The sequence below is a fragment of the Cottoperca gobio genome, chromosome 17 (assembly GCF_900634415.1).
Source record: "Cottoperca gobio chromosome 17, fCotGob3.1, whole genome shotgun sequence".
NCBI lineage: Eukaryota > Metazoa > Chordata > Actinopteri > Perciformes > Bovichtidae > Cottoperca > Cottoperca gobio.
In genome coordinates this window covers 11,713,311-11,734,377 of record NC_041371.1, presented here as the reverse complement: position 1 = coordinate 11,734,377, position 21,067 = coordinate 11,713,311, and the positions used below count along the sequence as shown (strand labels likewise).

The window sequence follows — 21,067 nt, the reverse complement described above, 5'->3', positions numbered from 1 at the left end:
CCCGTCTGCTCTCTCCTCCTTGACGATAACAAGCTGTTAATCCACTTAGTGTTTTTTTTTTTCAGTTAACAAACCCGTACCAGTATTTTTCAACTTGTCAGGGATCATTCACTCCGCCCCCAACAACATGCATAATCTAAAATAATAAAAAAAACATGCATCTTATCAAAAGTGTCTACCCTGTAGTGTTTGAGAGGAGAAAATAAACTATGAAACAGGCTCAGATAATATACAGTTCACAGAAACACACACAGATGTATCATAAACATGCATGTATAAATGCAATGTACACACACACACAGAGACACACACACACACACACACACACACACACACACACACACACACACACACACTTTACAGGCTGTTTTAATAAACAGGGATTTGCCTTCAGGATTTGTCAGAAGAGCTCTGTAATAAGAGACAGAGAGAGTAGCACATAGTAAACTGTGAGCAGCACTGAGCTCCAGGTGAGAAGAAGCGATGTGTGGGAAAACTAAATCATAATTTCAAACACTGCTTCCATTTATCCTCCCCTCCTTCATCCTCCTTCCTCCTCTTAGGTATTCTCAAACACCATCCCTCCCCCTCCCCTCCCCTCCTCTCACCTCTCCAGCCTAACGTTGAATTCATACTTCCATGTTGCGAGGATGAGATCTGAGGCTGGAAGAGTTGATGTAACACTCATGAGCCACTAACAGCAGGTTAGCAAGTTTGTTTCCACAGAAAAGTCAAAATAAGATGATATATATTTTGCATATTGTCCCTTAAAGCTGAAGTGCTGGATGTGTAGGGTCCACACATGCATAACAAGATGCTCCTTTTAAGCACAGTGTGAGTGATTGAATAATGAAAGTGTATTTCAAAGAGTGTTGCAATGTGTTACATCACTCGTCAATGTATTCTAGTCATTCAATCATAAATGTTTCAAACCGGCATGTTGCTTAATTAAAATTCAGATACATTAAAAATAACTTTAGTTGACTGTTACATATTTCAATCTTTAGTCAGAGATCACAAAATAAGTTATTACAATTCACCCTTGGGGGGGGGCGGGGGGATTGTAATAATTGTTTTCCATCCAATAGCTGTAGAGACATTTACTCTAAGTTACAAGTATAGTAGCATAACAAATGCTACGTTACCAGCTAAGGATAGCTAGATAGCTTGGTTAGCAAGGTGCTGTGATACTGGTTGGATGTTAAATTTGGTTAGTGAAAAGCAAGCTTATTGTACTTAACTGAAAAAATGAATAGCCTTAGTGTCTTTAGGACAACCTCACGTTGAACAAGTTAACCCCGCCCTAAAGCATACGCTGCTTTATTGTCTATTTTACTCTAAATGGGACCATCATTTATAAAATGAACATCATGCTGTATTGCACACAAAACTAACAATTGAGACCATGAACTAATGTGGGAACTGTTTACTTAGGTAATAAATCAAGTGAGAAATACGGTCATTTTCTCGTAGACTTCTATATAAGCGGAATTCTTTTTGCAACGAGTTGAGTCGCCCCCTGCAGGCCATTAGAAGGAATGCAAGTTTAAGGCACTTACATTGGCTTCACTTTGCAGACCCGGAGGTTGTCCTTTGTTGCAACCACATCTCCGGCTCTTAAGTAGTAAGTGGATGTTGGCGGAGGCTTTATTTTCTATATCTTGACTAAACTAGTTCTGATAAAGTGGAACAGATGTGGTTTTAAGTGCATTTTATGCCACTGGGAGCTGTGTGCTGTTTATGCAAAACACTCAGGCAAAACATTGCCTGCAAGAGTAAAAGAGACAGAGAACTGGGAGGAAGAAACTGAGATTCTTATGATCCACACAGTTCATACAATATGTATAGAATAAGATGTATTTACTTCATAACATCTGAATCTGTTGTTACTTGGGTGACCGTACATCATAAATAATTGTTTAACTTAACTTTCTTACTTTTAAAGCAGCCCTACAGTACAAGTTCATCTGAGTGCAGTGCATTGGAAACCAGTGTTATGCCAACAAGGTCAGACCGGGCCAATGATAATCATTTTAGAGTGCTTATCAAACGCCATTACACACACCATATAACCTTTTATATGATCTGTGAATGGACTTCACAGAGGAGGATGTCCACTTTGTCCTTGGTTTAATGACACAGTGAGTTGATAGAGTCACTGCTACAGACACGGTAATGTGCCTGATGTATCATATTTCTCTCTCTCGTTCTCCACGCAGTCGAGCAGCAGCATGTATGCTTGTAAGGTCATCGCCGTGATTTCACAGCGGGGTTCATTGCGACGAAACAACCCAGGGACCTTGAGTAGGTGTCGTTGGAGAGTAAATAATATTCAAGCTCTTCATATCAGTCACGACTTCAACAAACCTTCAGCATGTAACAAGCAACATCAGGAGGGAATGGAAATGGGCCATAACAGTTATTGCCAACAATATTTTCAGCATAAATTTGTGTTTTGTAATACCCATAATATTATTCAAAGTGATATTTTACTAGGAGACAACATTTGTTTGAAGCAGTAAAATCCTGTGATGTCCAAATACTGTTGACCTCTATTATGTGAATAAGAATAAATCAGGGGTAGACGTGAGCATGCACAACATGTATCTGAGCAACTGCATTGAGATGGAAAGATAACAGCCCTACTTTCTTCACTGTTATCCGCACTCCGCGGCGGTATTTAGCCTGACAACCCCTTCTTTGAAAGCGATTGATATTTCATACATATTCATGATTCCCATGGTGTATCCTTCTCATGACCTTGGAATCACTAACTCCTTTGCAGCGAGTATGATCTCTCACACACACACATGCACACACACGCACACATGGAGCTTTGTTCTGAATAACATGTGTGGCCTCAGAATAATGGTGCTAACTATTGATTTGATTTGATCTCAATCAAATCCATTGTTGTTATGTGGTCGTAGAACATGGAAGGATGAAGGGGGAGCAGAGATGCATGATGAGACGAGGAGTGATGGATAGATAAAAAGGTAGAATTATATCCAGAGAGAGAAAACTATACAATGGATTTGGCAAAGGTGTAAAATAATAAAATAAAAGGTAAAAGGTAAAAGAACAATCAAAGGGGACATGGACCATTATAGTAAAGACAGTAAGGAACAATAACAGTGATTCAAGATTAAAAACAACTTTATTTTCTATCACAAAATGATATAAATTGTCTTAGGTTAGGGGCTCACAAACAACATAAAAACATATACCCATGAAAGACTCACATAAAATTACAATAAAACACAAACAAGTCCATAAATAGAGAGAGAGCAGGTGTGCAAAGCTGCATTAAAAAGTAGTGGCAGTCTATTTTCCTCTGTTTAAAATAGATATTGCAGTGGGAATTAAAGAGTTTTTGTAAGTTCTCTTTTTGGTCATGGGTGCTTTGAAGTGGCTGCCTGATGGGAGTAGCTGAGATTAGTGGTGAAAGGGTCCTTAGTGATAAAGTCTGCCTTTCTTTTTATCCATGACTGTAATGGTCTGAGTGGTGCTGGTGATGTTGGTTGTATGCTTTGAATTTTTTCTTCCTTTTCTCTACGAGGAAGTTGTACCAGGATGTAATGTTGAATGCGAGGACTGAATCGATGAGTGACCGGTATACTGCTGTTAAAATGTCCTGTCTGACATCCAAAACCTTTCATCCTTCTCAGGATAAAAGAAAGTGTGTACAAAGCTATACAAGTGCAGTGGTGTAAAGCTGCATCACAACACCACTCAAATGACATTTTGTAAAGTGGCATAAAATACATGGCAGGGAAAAGGGAAGTAATGAGGATATTAGAGAAGGCATTGAGGTTGGCAAAGATATAAATTACAACTAAGGCCAAAGAAAATGATGATATCACTTCTGTGGCCAGCAGATTGTTGTGTTGGCTGCCTGCTTAGATCATTGGAGGTCAGGAGGAACTAGTGAATGCAGTGGCCCCAGTAGTGCAGTGCAGCGTGTCAAGAAAGCTATCGGAATTGAATAGGATGTAAGAGTCGACTCAAACAAGGAGCTCCTCCTGGAACACTGTGCTCCTCTGAACAGCATTTTAACCATCATGAAAATACAACATGCTTACGTATTTCCTTCTATCAGATTAGCAAAAAACATATTCAACTTCCTGCATTTCACACAAAAGTCAAATTTCACATAGAGGTGACAAAATGCTGTAGAAGGACATGCAGCGGTCTAAGATCCACTTTAAATTACAGGGACATTGCTTCGGACGTTATTTAAATTAGTTTGCTGAAAAACAGCAGGTAATTGCAGATGTAATTATAACTGAGGTTGGGGTGAAACATTTACCAGGGAAGGTAATGGTAAAATCACTCCACCTCCCCTGGAGAAACAAATACAATCTGAAAGAAGCTTGAGAGTACAGCCATGTTAGCGGCTCTGCAGGCTGTAATTAGGCAAGTGCTAATGCCAGCATGCTAACATGCTCACAATGACAATAGCATGCAGGAGTTAGCAGGTAACATGTTTACCATGTTCACCATCTTTGTTTAGCATTTGTTCAAACATTTGCTAATTAGCACTATACACAATTTTAATGGCGATCCATCAAACAGTTATTGAGACATTTCAACTTCATGTCCACCCCTTGGACTCACCACTGCACTGCACGTTCACATTCTAACAGCCTAACTTTTCAGAACTACACGAATGACCTAGACATTACATTTTATCTTCAGATCCAAAACAATAACTCCGGTCCAACATTTACTGCTTTTCCTTCTGCACACAACACGAGACAACACAGAAACGCATCACTAGATCAGTTTTGCATGCATTTATTCCAGTACCGCCTTATAAAAACAATTATGGTCAGAGATCGTTTTTCACACATACACTAAAATCTGGAATGGGATCACATATCACATTAGAGCAATAACCTCTATTACACATTTCAAACAGGCATATAAAACACTATTTGAAGGAAGGAAATATCTGCAACCACTTATTCAAATCCCATATGACATCTTGCTTACTCCACCGAAGTCATCTCATCTGTAATGTCTGTGCGGCTTTTATTTATTTAACCAGATGAAACCAATCCAGATACTATCTCTTTCACAATGCCGATCAGTCTAAAGAAGGCAGCAAATTCATACCTTGTGCACACGTCAATCACATGTGCACAATAGATTATAAAACAGTGCATACAAAAGGTTCAGAGTAAAAACAAATGTCCACGCATCAACAGAAGAGGATAAGTGCATAACACACACAAAGAGACAAAATCATGTTGTCGTGTTTGTGTTTTTATTTTGTATTGTAATTGTGATTCTGTCTTTTATGAACCTGCTGTAAACCAGGCTGTTTTATCCCAGTGAGGCCAGTTTAAGTGTAACACATTGAATGTTAATTTTAATCTGGGAGGAAAAGTCAGTAGGATTCCTCGGAGGAGGAGGAACATGAATGTTCAAACCAAGTTCAATGGCGATCCATCTGGACCAAAGCGGTGGACCGACTGACTTACCATCAGACCGACATCAACATCCTACAGTCATGTTGCTAGCAGGACTAAAAAACACAAATACACAAATCAAATCAAATTAAATGTATTTATATAGCCCAATATCAGTGTGCTTTACAGACTGTACAGGTTACGACACCCTCTCTCCTTAGACCCTCGCATCGCACAAGGAAAAACTTCCTAAAAGAAACCCCATAATTAAAGGGACACACAAGTCACACAAGTGACAGTTTGTCATAATCTGTGTGACAAATGTATATGGGTGCCTGAATTGTCTCCAGCTCATCAGTATTTCACAACAAAGTTACACATAGAGAAGTGACAGTGTGTATGACTCCTGGAGGGACGTATTAATCTGCTGTGAGGCGGTGAGTGGAAATGTAACATATCTGTGTCGATTTGGAGAAACACAGTCACTTGTACAGATAACTCTCGGTCTGCCAGTGTCACAGCCACTTGGGGGTTTCTGTCACCTCGGATTTTCCACCGACTGCCATTCTGCATGCATGTACTTGTGAGTAACAGAGTGATTAACATTTAAGGGGTTGATTACCATTTTTGATTTAAATGAACTTGGGAATGGGAACAGGAAGCAGACGTCATTAACAGCTCTCTCTCGCTCTTTATCTGTCTATCTTCCCATATCAATGCAAGTCTCCCCCCTGCGAGAATAACGTTTTCTTTTTGTTGCACTGCAAATCGAATGAGGAGAGAGTAAAATTATGAATGAACATGAGCACAGCAAGTCAACACGCTTCAAAGAATCTGACACACATTGAAAATAATAAAATGACATGGAACATTTGGTTTATGTGACAGACATCTCAGCGTTTTGGCCGTCATCACTATACATGAGTTATAACTCAAATGACTTTCTCTTTCTCTCTCTCACTTGTAATCAGAGTGCATTAGTATGCAAGCCATCAGGTGCTAAATGTTTTTATATTATGAATGCCATCGCTGGATTTCTTTATCTGCTAGTGTGTGAAGGTTTTAAATCCTGCCGAGGAGCTCAACAGGATGCCGAATGAATGCAATATGCTGGAGATCCTGGGGGGTGATATTATCTGTCAGGTATCATTCCTTTTACGCTGGAAATGTCGACCAAGAAAATTGATTGTTCAGCGGTCCATGTGAACTTCAAAAACACCTTTTTAGCATAAAACTAAAAACAGCACCTGTCTGATTAAATCTTTCAATTTAACTTTATAATCTTAAAAGATTCCGTGACGTGAATAGATTAGATAAGGCATGAAATTAGCACGAGACAGCAACAAGCACTGTCGACTGTTGCCGGTTATCAATGCTTCTTGCTTTATTGTAAATGTTTAGTCAGCCTGCTCTGTTCTAAAGAATAGTGAAATGAAAGTCTTGCCATTACTGAAGGGCTGAATGCATGCATAGACATTTATAGTTTAGACATTTATAAATATAACAGCTGCTGTGACAGAGTGTTGCTTTCGCATGTGGATTTAAATTCAGAACTGACAACAGTAGGCTAAGGATTTTTTGTCCCCTAAGGCATCACATTTCTGACTGAGATCTTACACATCTCCCAACTCTCAGACATCCTTGACACACGACTCAGTCCCTGCTGTTTTGGATTGACGATGCCGTACTGTGACAGAGAGAGCAAACCAACACTTGCCAGTCAACCAGGCTGGATAGCAGGAGACAAGTGATTGCACTGTTGATGGGGGTAATTCTGCACAGATAGGGGGTGGAAGGAGAGGGGGACGACAATAAATAACAGAATGTAAATGCTGTGTGACGGATTAATACTGTATGACAGCGCTGTCTTCCCTGTGAAAGTCAACGCAAAAGGCAATTTTAAGTCAATGAATGACGATGAAAACTCCTGCAGTTTGTAAAGTGTACGATGGAAGAGAGAAGAGCAAAAAACGTTTAAATATAAAACAGCAGAACTTCTTTTTTCATATCATTGGATCTTTAAACAGTTCAGGTAGATAATCCTCCCAAAACAGGTTGACATTTTTGGAAATATACTTATTCACTTTCTTGTCGAGAGTTAGAGGAGAAGATTGATACTGCTCTTATGTTTGTACGGTAACTATGAAGCTATATCCAGCGAGTAGTTAGCTTAGCTTAGCATAAAGACTGGAAACAGAGGGAAACAGCTAGCCTAGCTCTGTTCAAATGTGTCTACGAGGCACCTCTGTTTCCAGTCTGTATGCTGCTGCCTCCAGATACATATTGAAAAGACCAAATGACAACATTCTCATCTACCTCTTGACAAGGAAGTCAATAAGAAGTCAATTTTAAATTAATTGAAAGAGAGTATCAGCAGAAAACTGCACTTTTAAATGTTACTCTTGTTCCTTTAAAACAAATTATATTGGTGCCTATTGTGTTCAGTTTAATGTTCCGAATCAGAATCAGAAATACTTTATTTATCCCCGGGGCTGATTGAATAAGCAAAACTAAGAAAGCTAAAAGTTGAAAATACCAAGAAAATCTAGCAGGAACAACTGCTACAGAGTGAAGAAAATATTTCACTTTATCAGTTTTGAAGGGTCAAATACGTTATGACACAGAGAGCAGAATACAGAAAAGGAGAACAGTCCAAGGTCGAGTGCATTTCAATAAACAACCAAGAAAAGTTGCCTGGGAATTGGTGAGGGAGAAAATGGCATTTGGCCCGAGTGGATTTCTATCTGTTTGGCTTATGACATTTGGATGCCAGTCGTTCTCCTGTGAGGCAAACCCTTTTTTCCGAATAAAGAAAACACAAGAAATAAGTTTCTTTGTGGATATACTCCTAACTTCTAATCTCAGCTTGTTTTTCACCACTCTTTTTTCTCCTGATGTCCCTGTCTCCTTGACTTGCACTGTGGAAGTATGTGGCATCTACACTGTATCTTACTGAGTGGATTTATGGTGCCACGACAGTTATTTTCTCGACCATGCACTCTTTATCTCAAATCTGCTCAAAGCATCAATCCAGTCTTCTGTCAACAGCGAGCAGCTTCCGATTATCTAACTGACATCTTACAAAGACCAGCTTCAAATCACCCGAGCCAGAGAGGGAGAGTTATACCAGTAGAAAGAGGAGGAAGATATAGAGGAGGGAAATAAAATGTATACAGCCATGACCTGATTAAAGAAACAAATTGAAAGAAGTAGAGAAAATAGCTGTCCTTGTGCGGTTAGTAAATGACAGCGTACATCGATCTTGCCAGCCTCAGCAGCTGGCTCTGACGTCTTAGCTCTTGTTTAATACTTACATACTGTTTGAGGGATGGCTTTGGGATATCTGCAAGACCAGGAGGTCACCTATGGAGGCGGAGAGATACTGCGCTAAAAACCTGCTTTCTCCCGGGAGAATACTCTGGCTCCCAGGGAAGAGGAAAGGGAAAAGAAGAAAGAGAAAGCAGAAAGCCGACTCGTTCAACAGGCCGGCTCAGGGACTGCAGAAGGAATAACAGTTACCATAGCAATTGTGTTGGAGGCTGTGGTCTCACCTATTATTTTGCAGTATTTGTGGCACAAGGAGGACATCTAGTGGTAAGCCTGTAACTAGCAGGACAATATCATCACCCGGGACGGACGGATAGTCACTTTCCAACATGGTTGCAGTGTTTCAGCCTGGCCTGACTGTTGGATTTATGGATGATCAACTGTACTCTCATATTGCATTGTCCCTCTCATCATTTGGGATAAATGCTGCTGTTGCCAATGAGCATTGGAAAGGAAATGTATGGATGTCACCTGGATTCAATAGTATACTGGTTTTTAATGTTGTGCCATTACCGAGCCAATTCTTATAAATTCCTGAATACCGTATACTCTAACAATAAAATAAACAGATCAAACCTGAACAGATCACTGAAGCTGTGTGCTGAATAAATCTATTACTCACACTAAACCAATTAGCGCTTTATCAGTTCTCTCTGCTTAGGTTTAAAACCTCAGTAATGTAAAATGACCCATGAGCCAAAATTTTGATCAATCTGACAAAAAATATAAACTCCATCAAGTATCTGATTCACACAACTGCTTTAATGAGAGACTCATCTCCCTCACACATTTGTCGCTTTGAAAAGTATCAGTAAAGCCTCAAAGTACCAAGGTTAGTAGCTCAGTTAAAGTCAAAAGAAATTCCTTTTATACAAGTTCTCAAAATATTAGTCCACATTTGGCCTGGGAAAACGTCTGCATATCTAATCCACTCAGCAGCCTCGGGTTTACCAAGCGACAGGCTGACTGGGAGCAAAGCTGAAGGAGTTTCACCAACGCTCAAAAAAACTTGATGGGCCTTGAAGCCAGCTTAAGCACTGGCATGCACACAGAGAGGGACAAACATGTAAGCAGGGGGCGATTCATTCAGGGTTTTGTATCATACTGGGAATTCTGAAAGCACATAAACTCATACATTTAAATTCAAGAATTGCAAGGTACTGCAACAAGTCAACTTTTCAATCGTTGTTTGGTATCTTTGGCGAGATAGAGCTCCATTGGAGTTGGCAAAGGTAGTTTGTTTTTAAGTAGAACTGTGAATAACCTAATCTTTCTTAACCACACTTCATAAGATAACACACAGAGATGACAGACTCTCAAAATGGCAGTTGGGCACATTTATTTTGACATTTTGTAAAAATGTGCAATTATTAATTAGTTTCAAGCTTCAACAAGCTGATTTGTGCAGCGTTTTTAATAAAACTGAAACCAATTTCCAGCCGGGAAGTAGCAAATCAACCCAAAATAGGCAGCGACAATGTAAACAATATCCATTTGTAGCTAATAGGCTAAACAATACAGAACCCTGGCACTGGTCCTTTAAACATATTTTTTTTCACCCCACTGCTCATCATTCAAGCTTAAGCAGGTAATTAACATTTCAACACTTAGAAAGGAAATTACAATCAGGTGGAAATACTCAACTGTTACATGTGTCTATAAGTTTGAACATTATCAGTGATGGAGTCTGATGTATTAGCCAACTGGTAAAATTGTGGATTGTTGTTTTATAAAACAAAACAATGACAATTAAAAACAATAAAATGATATCTGAATACTTCTAGATTCCCCTAAAGACTGTACATCCCTAAGTGACATAATTATGCAGCTTTATATTGAATGAGAAAAGATAAGAGACTGGCGGTGCCACGGTGCCCTGACTCCAGCATAAACATGTTTATTTGAGCTGGAAACTTAGCCTACATTATTACAATACATGAATATAATACAGAGTTAACAGTGATACCCGTTTTTCCTTTTTTGGTGACCAAAATCTTCCACAGGTAATTTGTAATTACCGTAGCCTGCACTGATAGCGTTTATTTTATAATGCACCCACTACTCAATATTGAAGGACTCTTGTGACTTACTGACTGACTCCATTACTGCACAGTAAAAGACGGTGGTCCATGTGGATGTTTTGTATTTATATTCCAAATTGTCTTAAAATATCTACTCAAAATATATTAATCTAGGTTTCTTTGGCTTCTTTCTTTTCACAATTGCTCACACCAAATGAATTCTTCAGATCTGTGTGTTTTAAGCACGTTCAGTCTGCTAGATTCTTCTTTTGTCTTCCCTTATGTTTCCCGGAGCTCTTACCGCTGTACCTCTTTTTCTTTGTTTCTTCTTCTGGATCAAAATCAGTGTCACTGTCATGTTCTGGTCTTCCTCTTGATCTCCCCCGTGCTCTTCCTCCCTGTCTCCTTCTCCTCTTCTTCTTCTTCTTCTTCTTCTTCTTCTTCTTCCTCTTCTGCTGAGTCAAAGGATAAGTCACTCTCTGATTGCTCATCCTCACTTTCCTCATCGCTGGAACCTGTTTTCTTCACCTTAGATGTTGCAGTCTTAGTGTTTGAACGCTTGCCTTTCCCCCCCCCAGCCAGGACCAAGCTGCCCGCTGCTTTTCTCTTCGGCCTTCCTTTAGGTCTACCTGTGTTCCTCTTTCTATTTTTTCGCACATCTTTTGTCTCCTTCCGCACCTCCTCTTTTGTATCTCGTTCTTCTTCCACATTGTCAAACTCAGAGTCTGTGCCTTTTTTATTCCCACCGTCCTCAGCGCCGCCAGAGTCGCTCACCCTTTTATCTATCTTACCCTTCTTTCGTTCCCGTCCAGAGCTCGATGAGTGGTAACGCTGATAATGACTCTTCAAGCTCACGTTGTGATTGAAGCTTTTGTCGCAGTGCCGACACTTGAAAGGCCTCTCCCCTGTGTGCAGGCGCATGTGGGACTTCAGGTGGCTCGTCTGGTTGAAGCCACGTTGGCACACTGAACACTTGTACGGCTTTAATCCTGTGTGCACAACAGAGTGTCTCCGAAGATGATGTACATCCTTAAATTCAATCCCACAAACTCCACATTTGTACTCCTTTGAAGTTCTGTGATTTGCCAAGTGGAGTCTGCGTTTGTTATTGGTGGAAAATGACTCTGGACAGTCAGGACATTTATAGGGATCTTTGCTATCTTGATGGGACTGCTCGTGTCTAAGTTTGTCCACCCTCGTTTTGAAGGTAACGTGGCAGTATTTACAAGGATGGTCGTAGGTTTCATCGTGGATTCTGCTGTGAGTTTTCAGAGATGTCTCGGTAACACATCTTTTGCCACATATATTGCAGGAATAGGGCTTTATTTTGTGCTCACATGTGTGAGGCTTCAGAATGGTGAAGAAACTTCCACACTCTGTGCAGAGCTCATTAATTTTGAGGCCACCAGAGGAATCAAAATCTTCCTCCTCTACGCTTTCATCTTCGGTTTCCTCTTCAGACTCCTTTGTGAGCTCTTCAGCAAACAAAACATCCTCAGTTGGATTCCATTCCCCATCTGAACTCACCCCACCTTCATCGCCTTCCTCTCCTTCGTCTGACAGATCACTTTCTTCGACGCTCAAAGTAACAATCTCAGAGAGAACTGTGCTGCTGGGGTTGTCGTCTGTTGGCATTTCCTGTGAACAATACAATGACAAGAATGAAAACCTGGCATGTGTTGAAGTTTTCCAAGTCTATGCAGCACAGACAAATTAGGAGGCGGGCAGAGGAAACATTATGATTTATTATTTAACTGAATTCTATATTAGCAATCAGCCCATGTGCAAACAGTCCAGGCAGTAATACACTGCCAGTTTAGGGAAACACTCTGCGGAAACTACAAAAAGGAGAGCTGATGTGACACTGTACATTTATTTCTCGTCTCTTCTTTCAAAAGAGCGAGCTCCGACAGTAGACAGCCACTGTGAGCACAGCTGCTCCGTGTGACTGTGGTGTTTGAAGCTGTGGCTGTGGATATGCTTATTGCTCACATTTGTGGTGGACTCTATGATGCGATGGATACGGCTACAGTAGCAGTACAGTGACGACGCTTTACTGCTCCTGTTACATTAGCCAAGAAAACATCATTCGGCCATCTTAACCTTCTCAAAGGGATGTGACAGATGTGTTATTACAAAAACAGGAGTTAAAGAATGCAGTAACTTTAATATAACGCTCTGCCAGCATAACCCCTGCATGTAGTTAGTGTTACACCCATAATAAATCAATGTGCCATAATCATACCAACCAAAGCATAGCGGCAGTCTACTACACATTACATCATACTATATCATAATTCAACCTTTCTCTATTGATCAGAAGAAATGCAAAACGTAACGCAAAAGAAGGTCCTTGTCCTTTCGGGGGCTGCATGGGAAAGAGTAGGGTCCGAGGTCATTGTACTGCAGTCAGTGTGTGTGGATATGTTGAAGTATGTTATGTCCCACCTGTTGGGTCTCTGGAGTTACGTCTACTACTTCTGTCAGGTGTTGATCTTCAGCTGCGGAGACTCTGGCATTGACTTGGCTTTTCCATTGGTATCTGTAGTCACACTGAAGGCACTGTTGGTTCAAGATGATGAGCACCCCATGGGTGACCTTCTCCATCTGAAGTTTACATCCACACGATGGGCACTTGCGGCGGAACAACTGGAAGAGGCAGCTTTCATTCACAATATGCTTTCCTTTCATCTGTAGAAGTGAAGCTCTGAAAATCAATTAAAATCATTAAATTAAAAAAGCCAACCTCATGTTAACTGTAGAGAAATTAAAACAAACTGAAAGTGTAACTCACTTTTCCTCGTTCGGGTCAATACTCATGACTATTTGTTGCATCTGGGTGGACCCAGAAGTGACAGCATTCGAAGCATCAGGGGAACTTGACACAGGACTTGCTTGGGAATCTACAAACGTAAAGAAAACGTTTATACTATATAGTTTATATTATATAGTAAATATACATATATAGTATGTAAATACAGTACGTAAAATGTCATACCTGTTAAAGTATGTCTTGACTTTTCAGACGAAACTGGACCATTAAGGTCACCACACTGACAAGCAGCATCTGTGGTTTCCACAGGATTCTACACAAATGACAAAAGTGATAGCTTTTGAGTATCACACAGATATATGAATGTTAAAAAATGTGGATGTGATTTACTACAATAAGGCTACACGTTGTGCAACAGGAAGTGGACAGCACATCTGTATTAAATAAACACAGTTGATTTGTTTACTGTGATGATTGTGTCAAAAAGTATGTTTATGTGAATGCACAAAGGGCATATTAACTATAGTTATGACTCTTACTGTGTCTCAAATATGAGACTCTGAAGAAATGAAGGTAATTATATGGGATAAAGAAGTATGGAAGTACTAGTAGTATAAACACCTTACACACTTGTTTATCTAGGCTACTATACTGAAAAGAAAACACGCAAAACCATAAATATGTATATGATGATTGAAATGACATTGTGCAATTTCCCTGCTTTATTAGAATGGCATTCCTTTATAAGAGAAACACTTAATCAATTTAAAAAGCAATGTTCGTGCAGATGACAGACAGAGGTTGTCTTTAATGATATTTTTATATATATTATATATATATATTTACTAAGATTTACAGGCACTGAAAGCAGCTTTTGTAAACAATGTGCTGCTCGGGTCAAAGGAGAATAAACCATTCGGCTGGATTAATTTGACCTCTATCATGAAAGGTGACATGTTGAGACGGCAGGACGGGGACAGTGACAGATGTTACAGCTGTCCCAGCAGACTCACCACATACTGTGGGCTCTCCAGAGGTTCGTCTGGCTCTGACTTGACACACACTGATGGGGCAGCGTTGGGCTTTAGCTGGACCCAGACCATGCCTGTCGCCGGAGTCAGGTTTTCAAAACAATCATCAGTAAAGTGTTCATTACAAATGGTGATATCAGTCCAGGACGTTTCTTTAAGTCGTTGCCCGTTGACTTCGAAGAGAAACTGAACCCACTCCAGTCTCCTCTCCGGATCCTCCGGTAACTTGAACCGGTGTGCACTGCGACGCCATGAGTCACATCCGACAACGGAGCACATCCTGGAGTTAAGTTCTGTCCTCCAGCTTTACAAGTGGTCGGACAGTTTAATGAAGTTAACTGGAAGGTGGACCTCCTGGGTCGACTACCCTTCAATGCTAACAGTGACGAGCTAACGGCTAGACATTTAGCTAGTGGCTGTGGTAACGGAATGGGCGGGGTTCTATGGTTGGGTTCGCGTGGTTTGTTTTAAGGCGTATCCCGGATTTAGGTTCAATATGAAATTGTCTTTTGGGTTGATTCAGGCTTATTACTCTTTGTACACAAAGTTTGCCGAGGTCCAGGGCCCATCGTGATTAGAAAGCCGGATTGAAGTAAACTAACTAAAACACATACCTGTCCATCAGAAAACAAACTCTTCTTCGCTCTTCATCTCCAAACTCACCTTCAGTGCTCGCCAGAAGGTGAAATGAGCTTTGATTATAAAAGCTGTATTTCTGAGTTTACAAATTAAATATATTTTCCAACAAATAACCAAATTGGAAAATAACAAAAATATTTGGAGTCTGCCAAAGTTTAGCAGCTAAACAATTGGGAGTACATTTTAAATGTGTAATTGCCAATTTATATATTTTGTTAATGTAGTTTTTAAAATTGGTCGCTTTAAAACTATAAAATGAGGGTAGACATTTAAGCCAAATCATTGTATGGATACATCATTTTGGGATTAATTAAATAAGATGTGTGTATATTGTGTTCAATGAAAGATTTTTTTAGATCAATATAAACATTTATTAATTGACAAAATGATTATTCTTGTACGAGTCTGTACATTGTGTTTAATTGTAGGTCAAATCCTACTCATTCTGCCTTCAACACACAACAAATAGACACCATCAGATAACGGGGTTGAGTTTAGAAAATGTAACACAAATTAAAGGGTCAGTTCATAAAAATAAAACATTTTCACACTTGACCATAGTGGTATGTCAGTGGTATAATAGTGGTAGGGTTGAGTTATCCACCATTATTAATATAAGTATTGTATCAGAATAATGTTGAGACCTACAGAGGAGACCTTTTCTTTCCAATTAAAACACTGTGTTGTCTTCATATACTGTATATAACAGTATTATGGAATTATAACATTTACAACACAAAGGAAAACAGGCACTTAACATCAACCCAGTTTAATCTTGTTTTACATTAGTGAACAGGATTAAAAAGTATCTTTGAATCAAACTGACATTATGTCTTAATGAAGTTTGAAAACAGTCCATTAGGACGCTCTAAATGTAATTTATCTTAATAAAAGCTCAACTCAATAACACATTTTTTTCAATGCTGTGTCTCCACTTCAGTTCTTTCCTCGCCTTGCTCTCAGCTTCCTTGAACTTGTCCCACTGTTCTGTCTGCTGCAAGTCTTTTTCTTCCTTTCTTCTGGCTCAAATTCAGAGTCACCGTCAGAATGTTTTGCCCTTCCTCTTGCTCTGGTTGTGCTGGATGTCACTTTCTTTCTATTCTCCTCTTCCTCTGTAGCGTCAAAGGACATGTTGCTTTCTGACGGCTCGTCCTCACTTTCTTGCGTCACATTACATTGCGTTCTCTTTAACTTCCGCACTTTAACTTTGGCAGTCTTAGTGTTTGAACTCTGGCCTTTCATTTCCTCTGCTTCATTTCTCTTCGGCCTTCCTATGGGTCTACCTGTGCTCCTCTTTTTATGTTTTGGCACATATGTTTCCTCCTTCTGCACCTCCTCTTCTTCATCATGTTCTTTCTCTACATTGTCAAGCCCAGAGTCTGTGCCCCTCTTGTTCCCATTCTCCTGAGCATCACAAGTGTCGATTACACTTTTCCTTTTTTTACCCTTCTTTCGTTCCCGTCCAGAGCTCGATGAGTGGACACGCTGGACGTGACTCTTCAAACTCACATTGTGATTGAAGCTTTTGTCACAGTGCCGACACTTGAAAGGCTGTTCGCCTGTGTGCAGACGCATGTGGGACTTCAGGTGGCCTGCCTGGCTGAAGCCACGTTGGCACACTAAACACTTATACGGCTTCTCTCCTGTGTGCACAGCTAAGTGTCTCCGAAGAGAAGTGATATGGGTAAAGTCAATCGCACAGATTTGGCATTTTAACTGCCGGGGGCCTCTGTGATCCTCCAGGTGGATTCTGCGTTCCTTATTTGTGGCAAATATCTCTGGACAGTCGGGACATTTGTAGGGTTTCCCTTCAGTGAAGTGGATCTGCTGGTGAGTGATTTTATCCATCTTTGTTTTGAATGTAACGTGGCAGTATTTGCATCGATGTTCGTAGTTTTCATCGTGGATTCTGCTGTGAGTATTTAGCGCGACTTCACTAACACATCTTTTCCCACAAATATTGCAAGGATAGGGTTTAATTTTGTGCTCACATGTGTGATGCTTCTGTTTATTAAAAAACGTTCCACACTCTGTGCAGAGTTGACTATGTTTAAGGGCAAGTGGAGGAGAGACACCATCTTCTTCCTCTTCGTCTTCGGTTTCCTCCTCAGATTCTTCAAAAAGCTCGTTCGTCAGAAAATGCTCCTCTACTGGATTCCAATCCTCGTCTGAATCAATGCTACCTTCATCACCTGATTCCTCCGTTTCATCCATGGGATCACTCTCCTCAGTGCTACAGTTATCTGTTAAAACGATCTGTGAAAGGAATTATGACAAGAATGGGTATGAGCAAAATGTAAAAAGAGGTGATAAAATATTAGTTGAGTCCAAGGCGATGTCTTGTTTTGTCTGACAGAAGGTCCAAAACTCAAAGATAGTAAGTTTACAATGATATAAGACAAAGAGAAGCAGCAAAACCTCACATTACAGAATGTGAAGCATCACTTCACTGCTTGATCAATGACTTTCAGAACTATACTGTTTATTATCAAAAAAGTTGCCAATTACTTCAATCGAATAATCGATTCAGCCCTAAATGTTTGTTACAATCCATCACAAAAATTAACTCTACAAAATTGCAATAATACAATAGGCCTAATAAAAAAAATCCAATATATATAATCATGAAATTGACTAAATATTGGACAGTCTATTTTGTGTATGATTTTAGTTTAAAAATGTTCTCGAATGCTCAAATCTATTAAAAGGAGACTTAGCTCTTAAGATAGCTGTGTGTCAGGATATGTTGTAGTATGTCTGACAGTTAAAGTCCCACCTGTTGACTCTCTGGATTTGCGTCTACGTTTACTACTTCTGTCAGTTGTTGATCTCCAGCTGCGGGGACTCTGGCATTGACTTGGCTTTTCCATTGGTATCTGTAGTCACACTGAAGGCATTGTTGGTTCAAGATGATCAGCACCCCATAGGTGACCTTCTCGGTCTTTACTTCAGCGCCACATGACGGGCACTTGTGGCTGAACAACTGGAGGAGACGTTTTTCATGCACAACGTACTTCCCTTTCATCTGCAGAAGTGCCGCTCTGAAAAATGAATGGAGCAAAACATATAGTGAGATACAGCTTTAAAAAGCTAACCTGTTTTAATCAAAGTACAACTGTTAAGAAAGATTCACTTACTTTTTCCTGATCATATCAATGTTTACAATGTTTTGTAGCATCTGACCATAATCGGACATGAAAGCCTCTGAAGCAACACTTAGCGCTGGGCTTTCTTGGGCAGCTGCAAATTGAATTTAACGTGTTTTATTATTCACATGAGAAGCGAACATTTAAGTGAATATCCACTCTACTTTTATTAACACATAATAAAGTTGAATGTCTCACCAGTTGATTCTTCAGAATAGGAAGATGGACGGTCACATGGTCTGAGTTGATCACATTGAGAAGCAGTTTTTTCAGGGTCCTACACAAATAAACAAAAGTAAAGGCTTGTAGTTGTAGCATAAACTGTAGTAACAAAAGTTACAAACAACGAATACACCAAAAGTTGTGTTTGGTTGACGTGTCCATTGAAAGCATGCGACGATACTTCCCTTATGTATTTTATATATAAATAAATGTTTAAATACCTACAGTATAAACATACCCGTTTATTTCTTATTTATCTCTTTGATACTGGAAGGGGGAATTACATCAAAACTAAGTTAAATTGCCACACAGTGTGTCATTATTATAATCAATAAAATAATAAGCACCTAAACCTTTAACACCTTTACCCTTTAAGTTATCTACCTAAAAAAAAAATACATTTGTTGGACTTGGCTTACTTTTAAATTATTAATTGGCCATTTAAAATCCCCTTTGTCAATAAAAACAGGGGGCATGACAGACAGTGAGAATGAACTCCGTCCACGCTGCCGGATCTGTGTATCAAAACAAACACATCCGAAACTAAAAATGGCGTCAATGGTAGTCTGTGGCACTTGGTTGAATTGCAGTTAAATGGGAATGTGTAACTTGTGTACCGTTGTGTACGTAGAGACGTAAATGTAAGCTGTAAAAGCAGACTCACCACATATTGTGGGCTCTCCAGAGGTTCGTCTGGCTCTGTGTTGACGCACACTGACGGGGCAGCGTTGGACTGCAGCTGGACGGTGGAAGCCGGAGTCCGTTTTACAAAACAGTCATCAGTAAAGTGTTCTTTACAAATGGTGATATCAGTCCAGGACGATTCTTTAAGTCGTTGCCCGTTGGCTTCTAAAATGAACTGAACCCACTCCAGTCTCCTCTCCGGATCCTCCGGTAACTTGAACCGGTGTGCACTGCGACGCCATGAGTCACATCCGACGACGGAGCACATCCTGGAGTTAAATTCTGTCCTCCAGCTTTACAAGTGGTCGGACAGTTGAATGTTTACCGGGACTGTAGGACAGGCCTCGTTCCCGACGTCCCAAACGGTCAGAAGCTAAAGGCTAGTCATCTCTGCTGCTCACCGGCAGCAGCAGGCTGTTGGCGGCTGAATGGGCGGGGTTTAATGGAGGGGTTTGCTTGGTTTGAGATCAAGCGTATCCCGTATATGTTATAGACGGAATCGGAGTTTCGGGTTTCCGGTGGAATCGCAATGCATGCTGGGGTGGCAAGACTAGAAAAGTGAGCACCAACTCCACAAGGGCCGCCATATTGGATTTCTTCTCTACGTGTTTACATTGTATTTAGCTTATTCTTCAAGCGTGTTGTAAACAAACCTACTACTCTACAATAAGTTCTGAACTCCTTTCTTATGATGAGGTTCAGATGTGGAAAGTCGAAGCTTTGAAAGTATTTTGCTGCAAGCGCAATTTAAAGGTTTCAGGAACAAAACTGGAGCTTATTGCCGGGGTGTTTGCTGCATCAGAGATTGAGGAGCAACCAAGAGCTGACGAAATAATTTCAATCACAGAAAAAGAAAAGACTAAGCTTTTGGTTATGCCGAGTGGCGTTTCAGTGCCTGATCCCTTGACATTGCGTGATGGCTGGGTCAATGAAAACAACAGCATGACTTCTTGGCCGCCGATATACCTCAGCGATATAACATTATTTTTAATGTCTGACCACCCAGGGAACGATGTCGAGTTTCATAAACGAACTTTGAACGAATACAAAGAAGGCAAAGCATTTAGACTGTTTGACTCTGGCTGGTTGAAACAAATATAGCTATTATAAATATAAATAGAATATTTTAAGCTATTATAAATATATACCTAACTTGTGTTTGTTAATTATTATAAAACACAATATAATGAAAGTACATTTGTCAATATATAAATCGAGTAGATAGACTACACACCCCAGGTCGAGTTCAGGATCAGGGAATTAATGTGTTCGTTTTCCTTGCATGAAATGCTCACTGCAAATCCGCGAAGATTTCTTGGGCTCCCAAGACTTCCCATTGTAATGCTGTCTCTTTACAGCTTTGGTCCAGGCTAGCCTTCTATCATTGTTCTTTAGTGCTAGTGGAAATGGAAATAGTAGAACGGGGGCTTGCAGTTCCATATTTTGTCATTGTGAAGCTCACAATGAGATTCTGCCCATTTATTTAGCTTTTTCCCACTGCTCGAACATCCTTTCACCACACAATGTCGGTGTCCAAATCCCATAACTAGAAGAGCGATGATTACACACTAAAAACTAGCCAAATACAATGTAAACACGCTTGAAGAATAAGCTAAATAAAAGAGAAAAAAGGACATTATGTCCTATTTCTGCCCCCAAAAGAAAAACAAAAACGATGAGGCAGACATTGAAACAGAGACAGATGATCCAGGTGTTGAAAAAGCTGAGGAGAAACGTCCAGAAGTTGAGAGCGCTACAGAAGAGCCAGAGGATTTGATCTTTGAAGAGATTGGTTTCCAAAGTGAGGGCA

The 21,067-nt window shown here is 40.1% G+C and overlaps 1 protein-coding gene across 1 annotated transcript; it reads right to left on the bottom strand.

The window, feature by feature from the left end:
• Positions 1 to 9,820: 9,820 nt before the first annotated feature.
• Positions 9,821 to 19,750, bottom strand: LOC115022337 (uncharacterized). The gene is given in 11 exon segments (XM_029453306.1): positions 9,821 to 11,148; positions 11,150 to 12,400; positions 13,211 to 13,469; positions 13,557 to 13,665; positions 13,761 to 13,848; positions 14,549 to 14,870; positions 16,143 to 17,461; positions 17,982 to 18,246; positions 18,343 to 18,445; positions 18,550 to 18,628; positions 19,238 to 19,750. Coding segments are annotated over 11 exon segments (4,221 nt in total). The 5' UTR covers positions 19,526 to 19,750; the 3' UTR covers positions 9,821 to 11,010.
• Between the last annotated feature and the right edge of the window lie 1,317 nt (positions 19,751 to 21,067).